Source organism: Thamnophis sirtalis, unplaced genomic scaffold (genome assembly GCF_051295495.1).
Source record: "Thamnophis sirtalis isolate CommonGarterSnake01/CBP01778 unplaced genomic scaffold, rThaSir2_p1.2 scaffold_5, whole genome shotgun sequence".
Classification (NCBI taxonomy): Eukaryota; Metazoa; Chordata; class Lepidosauria; order Squamata; family Natricidae; genus Thamnophis; species Thamnophis sirtalis.
The window spans coordinates 70,953,344-70,962,476 of record NW_028261385.1 but is presented as its reverse complement, the minus strand read 5'-3'; the positions used below and the strand labels follow the sequence as shown (position 1 = coordinate 70,962,476).

Genomic DNA, 9,133 nt, shown 5'->3' with positions numbered 1-9,133 from the left:
GAGATCAAGAAAAAAATAGGGCACAGGGAGCCACGTGAGACCCCACTGTGCCCTGTTTTGGGCCTGGAAAGCCACCTGCACCAATCTGGAAGCCAAAACGGGGGCCAGGAGCATGGGGCGCATGCAAGGAAGGCGCTCACATTGCATTTTCGGGGTTGGGGCATACGCATCTTGCATCTGCATACATTTTGGGCACTCAGAACCAAAAGATTAACCATCACTGTTATAGGCTGTCAGTATATTCCACCATTTTTTGGTCAAAAGTAGGAAGTAATGGTTTAATTGTTGATACATTTCTTTCTTGCCTGTGATATTCTCCTGACATCTAGTGGAGACTTCAAAAATGACACCCTCTAGTTTAATAACTTACAAACTTGGCAAAAATCCTATATGTTTTGAGTTTTCAAAAGAGTGAACAGTGCCTATTTGCTGCCCTGTTTTCCTGAAAATAAGCCCTCCCCCAAATATTGCAACACTAAAGCAGCCATGAGGTGACCACGCTCGCTACCTCCTGCACCTCAAAAATAATAAGACATCTCCAAAAATAAGGCCAAGTGCTTATTTCAGAGGGAAAAAGAAAATAAGACCCTGTCTTATTTTGGGGGAAACACCAAAATAGTGTAGCACAGAGAAAGAAACTTTATATATATTATATGAAGTTTATAATGGATCATATATATATATGGATCAGTACCTTGTGTTGGTCCATGACTGTAGTAAAGATTGAACTGAATTGGATCAGTACCATCTGTGATAAGGGTGAAAAATGCAAATCTCATCCCTTCCACATTAGTATACACATAAAAGGTCAGAGCTTGCATCACATTGTGATATCTGCCATCTTGCCCATTTTTACACTTCTGTGAATACTGTACCGTTGGTTTTAGTGAATTTCCTGTTAAGTGCCACATCCTCATCATTTTAGAATCTAAATTTATCCTAAGGCACCATAGCAGAAAAGGCATACTTCTTTGATCCCACTAGATGACACATTTAGCTGAAGAGATCAGGAGCATTCCCATTCTATCTGACCCTAAATTGGCAGAGTGGATGAGCTCTTAGTCCCTTCAATTAATCAATGTGATCTATCAGAACTTAGAAAGTCACTTCTGTTACAGCATCTGCAAGCTAGAAAAACATCTATACGACTTACCATGATGATATTTTCAAAATCATTGAAAACTTGGCTCTGGTCCAAGATTTGGAGGGAGGATAGCTGTTTATCCCATTGTTTTTCCCATAGGGTGTTTTTGAGGTGTTCTGTTCCCTTTTTTCAGAGGTTGAGAAACTCATGATCTTGTTTTTCTTCCTTTTATTATGTACTCCATCTAGAATTGTCTAGATTGGAGTCACATGGCCTTGACATTTCACTAATTAAGTAAATTTTTAAGTTAGATTCCTTTTTCTGTGTAGTGCTTTCCTCTTGTTGCACACAAAAGTGGGTATTGAAATAATGGAAAGCACTGATGGATAGAATAAGGTGATTTACAAACAAATGTATGTAAAGGTATGTGCCAAAAATAATAATTCACTTTTATTCACTATCTTTCTTGGAGCCCATTAAATCTAGGTAGACATAACAGCATTAACTCAAACAAAAATGGGCAGATAAAAGCAAAATAAATTCCACAAGTTTAATATGCTTACAGAACTGAAAATCTTAACTACATTGGTATTATGCTTACTAGAATTTCAGCTTTAACAGCTCCAGAAAAAGTAGGCTAGTTTTAATCTTAACTTGCAATCTCCACTCCAGAATGAGATAAGCATATGCGCAGGAAAATAAAACAAGTGAACTGAACTTTTGATAGGAAAAAAAGAGGGAGCAAAAAGCCATTTTTTCTACCATCATGTTTACTCCCTTTTTTTCTATCAAATTATCAATTCACCTTTCGTATCTTTCCTCACATGATCTTGTGATCTCAGGTTGGCTGGGAAATTCTGGGATATGAAACTCACAAGTCTTAAAAATTGCCAAAGTTGGACACCTCTGGTCTAAATATTTTAGAATATAATCCCAATTAACCAGTAACAGAATATTTTACAAATCTGGAGGACATGAAGCTGGGGGAAAATGATGCACACAAAAGACTTTCCCATGGAAAGCCAAGTTTATAGCTCAGTTTATGCTAAATTCTGAGAGGAACTTAAAAAAAAAAGCAATGAAGTCTTGGATAAACGTCATGTGATGCTTGTGTTCAACCCCAATTTCTGCCACGGTAACTTCTGTAACACTTATTGATAACTGTAATTTGCAATCCTATTCTACACTAACATGGCTTGGTTTAGAAACTATGTATTATCAGTTTTGTACGATGCTCATTTTTTTCTGCTCCCAACTAGCGCGCCTACCTCCTTTCGTAACCACCAGCAACTACTTTTAGTTCATCAGGGAGGCTTTTTCTAAGTGGATCAAAAATTCTCCCTCGCATAAATTGGGGACGACCGTTAAGATAGCAAGAGGACAAGTTTCTGCCGTCCAAATCTACTAATCCTAATTCGTAATGTACTTAACATGTCTACTTGCAAATTATTAAGGATTAAGAATTATTTGCACAACGGCTTCCAGAATAACTCAAGGTTTCACAGAGAAACGCCCCACTGTTTTTCGCAGCCAGTGAAAACGCTCGTTCCCGCCCTTATTTTCCTCACCATCCAATAGACATTGAGATCTCACGAGCTTCCTCCCCGGCCGGTAAGCAACAGAAAAAAACACGGAAATGGTGTCCTGTTTCTTCTAACGGAAACACTCACGAGGCGGAGGAATTGTGGTAACCAATGACATCCGCCGGCAGCTTAACGAGAGATCAGAGCAACCAATGGGAATCGAGCGCGCATTGTCGCTCGCCTAGCCCACCTCAGAATTCACTTTAGTTGTTGCGGGAGGCGGCAAAGATGGCGGCCTCTGGCAAGCGTAAATCTGAAGATACTGAGGCGGCGGGGAGCAGCGACGGAAGAAATCGCTCTAATAAACGAACCTCGAGGGACAGCCAGTCGCGATCGGGCGATCGACGAAGCGCGAGTCCATCGTTCGTCGAGGGCGCTATCGTGAGAATCTCCATGGAAAACTTCTTGTGAGTGCGAAAGGCATACGGGCAGCGGCTATACGGCTGCCCAATAACGGTGGGGGGAGAAAAAAAAAACAATGAGGCGCAGTGGGCGTGGCCTCTTTCAAGGCCAAGAGGCGGGGTTTTCTATTTTCTCGGGAAACTTTTCCCACCCGCGACCGGAGGGTTCGTGACGGCCCTCGTGGGTTCTTCGGTGGTAGTCCTGCATGGTTTTCATCGGCTGCGCTCAGGCTTGCTTACCCTAAATCCAAGAGGGCCTGGATGTCTTCTTTTGTTATCAGCAGTAGTTGCCCCATCACAAAAACCAGGCTCATCTTTACCTCAGATCCTAAGAGCGTTCTAGAGACGTTCCATTGCCTTTAAACGGAAAGGCAGTAGTTGCTTGGAGTCGAATAGAGAGTCTGTGGTGCATAGTAGTGAGTCGGTAGCCCACGGCTTCTGATTTCTCCTTGTCACCTGTACAGTAGTGCTCCCTGGGGCCCCTCAACTTCCCTCAGGAAAGGACGAACAGGAAGTTAATCAAACTGAATAAAGAAGGAACCTTGGAGGTCTTCTAGTCCAACCCCCTACTCAAGCAGGATAGCCTATAATAATGGTTGTCCAGACAAATGGTTGTCCAATTTTTTCTTAAAACCTCCAATGGTGAAGTATCCACAACTTCTGGAGGCAACTTTTTCCACTGGTTAATTGTTCTCACTGTTAAGAAGGTTTATTTTCCTTAATTCCAGGTTGCTTCTCTCAATTATTTTCTGTCCGTTGTTTCTTGCCTTGGCTTCTGGTGCTTTGGAAAAAAAAGTTGACCCCCCTCTTCTTTGTGGTGTTGGAAGAAATGTCCTTCTGGGTTCGGCTCCAAGTGGGGAAAAAGACACTGGAGACATGGAGGCTGCTTGGAAAGATGGTTTTAATGGTGGACAGGACCACATGGCTTGAGTCCTGAACAGAAAATGTGATCACATGCTTCAATGTTGGTAGAGAAGAGAAGGGAAGAAGAGAAGTTGGCCTTTGATCTTGAGCTTGTATTCTGATTGGTTGTAAGACTCCCATGGGGCCATGTAGGGGCAACTCTGTAGGCTGTGTTTTGAATCCAGGTTTGGCTGAGCTCTCAGATGTCAGTTGAGTAAAGGGCCAATATTATCATGCCTTAATCCCATCACTCTGGAGCTGAAGGGGAGAACTCTTTATTATGTAAAGTGGACTAGCTCAGGCTTTAATGGCTCATTGACAAAGGAGGATGGGCAGGAAGCTGCAGGAAGCTATTCTGTCTTTTAAAACATGTTTCTTCCTTTTAACATCCAGAGAAATATTCTGCCTTTTCAATATTTCCTAGGATATTTCATTTTTTCTGGGAGAGGGCTGGGTGATAACTTCCTGCAGTGGCAACCCCTCAAATACTGCTATCGTCACTCCTTAGTCCTTCATTCTCTAGACTAGCCATAGACTACCTAAAGAGGCTATGACTCTTTACTTAAAGCAGCATTTTCCAAACCAACATATATCTGATAGTTGTTGAGTATAATTTCTTCCACTTGAAACCAGTATGGCTACTTGTTTTGGATGGAGGTGAAAGCAGTTTTAAGCCATTATATCTGAGGGGACAAAATTGGGGAATCCAGACTTCTAAATTCAAAGAGATGGGCTTTTGTGTAAGTGAGCATGGGATTGATACTGCTGTGCAAATTAGATAGACCTATGGCCTATTAGTTTGAGTGAGGTCACTAAATAAACATGCACTCAGTGGGCTGAAAAGCTGAAATCCAGTAAAAGTTGCTTTGGTAGTGAATAATAATGAATACCCCAGGGCAGCTTTATAGTTACTATATTAAATAAAGGTGTGCTATTTCTATAATGTTTATTAATTGGTCACTGATGTCTTAATTTGCAAGTGTTTATGAAAGGTCCCTGCTAAATTAGATTAAAAGTCCACTTAAACATGTTCATCCTACAATAGCCAATCAAATATTCACTGTAATCAAAGCCAAATATTACCTATTTTCTGCTCATGTTTCTCAGTAATTGGTATTGAGAGGCATATTGCTCCTGGTATTGGAGCTAATAATTAGCCCTAATGATTGACAATCTTTATTAAAGTTGCCCAAGTATGTGCTCAATGCTATACTATGAGACTGAATTGACAAATGATTTGCAATGAAAAACTCATTGTTCAATTTCTTCACACCATATAATATAAATTTCTTCACACCATGTAAGACAAAAGTACATTTGTCTTTTGCCATAAAAGATTTGAATATAACTCCCACTTCTAAAGGAAGTATTGCAAATTTTTGATGATTAAAAGACTAGCATTAAAAAGTTAGCTTTAGGTAGAATTTTTGTTTCAGTTAAGATACATTAATTTTGTTTGATGAACTGTGGCATATGATTTTATTTTTCTTTGTTTCTTTGCTAAAATTGAAAGTCAGATTATCTTAAATACAGTATATTTGTTAGATTCTTTCTTTGCTTTATTTTCTATTTTGATGAGAACTCAAAATAATAGTGAAAAAATAGGGAAAAATGAATTATTGAAGGCATATCTTCTGTTTTTTATCTTTAAAATAACTTTCGTATAAACATTTCTTTTTAAAATTGCTTTTCAGAACCTATGATAACTGTGTGGTGTTTCCAGGCCCTCATCTAAATATGATAGTAGGAGCTAATGGGACAGGTAAATCAAGCATTGTATGTGCGATATGCCTTGGATTGGCAGGAAAACCTTCCTTTATAGGACGAGCTGATAAGGTGAGGATTTGGTTTGGTTTTGTTTGGAATCATATGATGTCATTTGGACTTTTGTTTGGTAACATATCTTTATGTAAAATAACTTCCATATAATACATGACAAATAAATGATGGCCATTTGTATAATAATGTTAATGCAATGTTTTTCAGAATTGATTTTCATATTTATTCATTAATCACATTTAACCCAAAAGATAGTATTATTGGGGTATAAAGCAACCAACTCTTTTTGCCACCAGCAGATAAAAAGGATCCCTGCTTACTTTAAACTAAGTGGCAAAACCAGAACATTTTAAATGCTCTGTTAAAAGTAATTAAATGGGGTGGGGGGGACCAGAACCTCAAGGGTGTTCGTATTCTAGACGGCAGTTGCCCCAACAAAGACAGCCTGCTTTCTAATTCCTACTAAGGCATTCCTTAATTAATAGAACCAGGAGAGAGCCTGGTTTATTTTGTCTACTCCTTTTTCTAAACAACTAGCCTCTGGAATGTTTTGTTTTGTTGTCCTTCAGTATAATTTGTGCTACAGTGCTCATTGGTGCTACTCCTTAATTCTTCTTTCTCCTTTGTTATGTCAATACTGAATTGCATCTATTAAAGCTGGATTGTTTTAACTGTAATGATTTCAAGGGCGAACTAAATATCAAATTCTGCTCTTTTTACTTTTATAATACTTCCTAAACTACATATTTGGGTTATAAATACTGCACTGTACTAGCAGTTATGATTTCTATCATGAGTTAGAGAGCTAAGTACTGCTAGATTATGTGTTGAGTTTAGGTAACCAAAAATGATGCCTCTATAGTTACTCTTTTTTCATTTCACTGGTATCCTGTCCCAATTTATATTAAACAACTCTATTTAGGTATTTCATAATATGCAATGGTATGCAATACATCTAAATTAAGCATCTCTGTGTATCTTTTCCTTTTGTTCAGGTTGGTCATTATGTGAAGCGAGGTTGCAATAAAGGAACAGTTGAAATTGAGGTGTGAGTAATGTGACTTGTTTATATGCCCGTTTTCACAAGTGTACAGGTTGTATTCAACAATAGTTTTTTAGTGACCATTCAAAGTTACAGTGGCACCGAAAAAAAGTGACATGACTATTTTTCACACTTTATGACTATTGCAGCATCCCCTGGTCATGTGATCAAAATTCAAACACTTGACAATTGACTCATATTTATGACAGTTGCATTGTCCGGGGCTATATGATCACCTATTGCAGCCTTTTGATTAGCAAAGTCAGTGGGAAAGCCAGATTCACTTAACAATCATGTTACTAACTTAACTGCAGTGATTTACTAACAACTGTGGCAAGAAAAGTTGTAAAATGAGGCAAAACTCGCTTAAAAATGTCTCACTTAGCAACAGAAATTTTAAGCTCAGTTGTGGTCATTAGTCGAGGACTACCTGTACATAAAAATAATGTTACTGAAAAATTGTTGAGAAAGTGTAACATTGAGATATACATGTTTATTTTAATAGTACATATATAGTGCTAAATATTATCATAGCCTAAGGTAAGATGTAACAGTTATTTTCTGACCATTAGGTATAAGATGCCGAACAATGTTATTATCACACGAGAAATGTCTGTATCAAACAATCAGTCAACTTGGTTTCTTAATAAAAATCCCTGTACTCTCAAAATGGTGGAGGAACAAGTATCTGCTTTAAATATTCAAGTGGGCAATCTATGCCAGTTTCTTCCACAGGTATGAATATTTTTCATTTTAAAGAAAATATAAATATTAACAATTTCAATAAATGAAATAATAAAGGATGTAATGATATGAGGAATCCTGTGCAAGATAAATGTTTACTACCTGATAATTAGCTACTAGATGCAACAGGATAAGTTATAAAAACAATCATCTTTATACTACCACCTCTTTCATTCCAATGTGTGCCTGACATAATGGATTTAAATGACAGAAAATAGGATTATGACTAAATATTGGGAAAAATTATAATTTTTAACAGGGAAATCAATTAGACAAACTAGTTGCTAGTTACTGGGTGTTCTCAAGCAGAAATCGAATAGCCTTCTTTTTGAATTCCTTTAATTTGAATCTCCACATCAGTAAGGGATTGAATAACATAAATGGCCCCTTCCAGCTTTATGGTGCTATGATTTATTAGGCTTCTCTCATTTATATTAGCATAACTGAAGTAATTTCTCTGAATGGTACTAGGGTAAATGGAAGATTTCTTGCACAATGAAATTCTGCAGTAGGTACGTCTTGGTTACAGTCTTGTGCTCTGTGAGAAGTATGAAATTATTTACAGTGTACACAGTTATTTAACACTCTCAGCTGTGTGACTTGCCTGTATGTGAAATACGCTGCTACTATCTCACAGGGAAAACCATAGTACCATCTGTAGCAGTTGAAACTGTGTTCTGGCCATGACCTTTGCTGGTTTGTCTCTGATTCCAGCATTCCAAAGCTGCGTGGGAAGTATATTTTTGTGATAGAGTGCAGTCTGTTGGTAAGGTAGAGAATCAACATGTTCAAAAGCCTTATTTGGGTGAATGTGTTAACATATGGATACCAAGGTTGTTGTCTGGAACCTACCAGAATTGTTATGTGATGGCAGGAAGAGATAAAAATAGCTGGATGTTAATATTAGTTCAAAGTTCATGTCTTTTAATGTAAAATATAATTGAATGCATTTATACACATAAAATACTGCACATCTGCTTTGCAGGATAAAGTTGGAGAATTTGCAAAATTGTCCAAAATTGAGTTACTTGAAGCTACCGAGAAATCCATTGGTCCACCAGAGATGTACAAATATCACTGTGATCTCAAAAACTTCAGACAGAGGGAGCGAGAACTAGAAGTAAGGGTCTAATATGTATTGTATCAGCTTTACAATTGCAGACTAATTTTGCTGACTGCCGGCTGCATTTTCCTCTTCAAAACCTTGGTGCGGCTTATACTCCGAAAAATAAGGTAGTGAAAGTTGGGGGAGAGAATTTGGTTGAGGAATATCTTGTTAATTCAGTTATAAATTACTAAGATACAGAATTAAGAGTTATGTTAATTTCTAATGGGAAAATAGAAAAGGGAAAGTGAACGTCCATTAATAAGTAGAAAACACAGGTAGTCCTCAATTTGTAACCATTTTAGTGACCATTCAAAGTTACAACAGCACTGAAAAAAAGGTTTTCACACATATGACCATTGCAGCATCCCCATGGTCACGTGTTCAAAATTCAGGCACTTGGCAACTGGCATGTATTTATGATGGTTGCACTGGCCCGGGGTCCATTTGTAATTTTTCCAGCAGAGAAGCAAAGTCAATAGGGGAAACCAG

General features: G+C 38.0%; 1 protein-coding gene across 3 annotated transcripts in view; it reads left to right on the top strand.

The window, feature by feature from the left end:
• The first annotated feature begins 2,859 nt into the window (after positions 1–2,859).
• SMC5 (structural maintenance of chromosomes 5) overlaps positions 2,860–9,133 on the top strand; it is a 52,388-nt gene continuing 46,114 nt past the window's right edge. The window contains exons 1-5 of one of the 3 annotated variants that reach the window (XM_087715997.1): positions 2,860–3,074; positions 5,666–5,807; positions 6,746–6,798; positions 7,365–7,527; positions 8,522–8,656. In XM_087715997.1, coding sequence (XP_087572123.1) covers positions 2,896–3,074; positions 5,666–5,807; positions 6,746–6,798; positions 7,365–7,527; positions 8,522–8,656 — 672 coding nt within the window. In that variant the 5' untranslated portion in view covers positions 2,860–2,895. Of the gene's footprint in view, positions 3,075–5,665; positions 5,808–6,745; positions 6,799–7,364; positions 7,528–8,521; positions 8,657–9,133 lie in introns of those variants that run through there. The other 2 variants (XM_014057175.2, XM_014057177.2) reach the window with 2 other exon arrangements.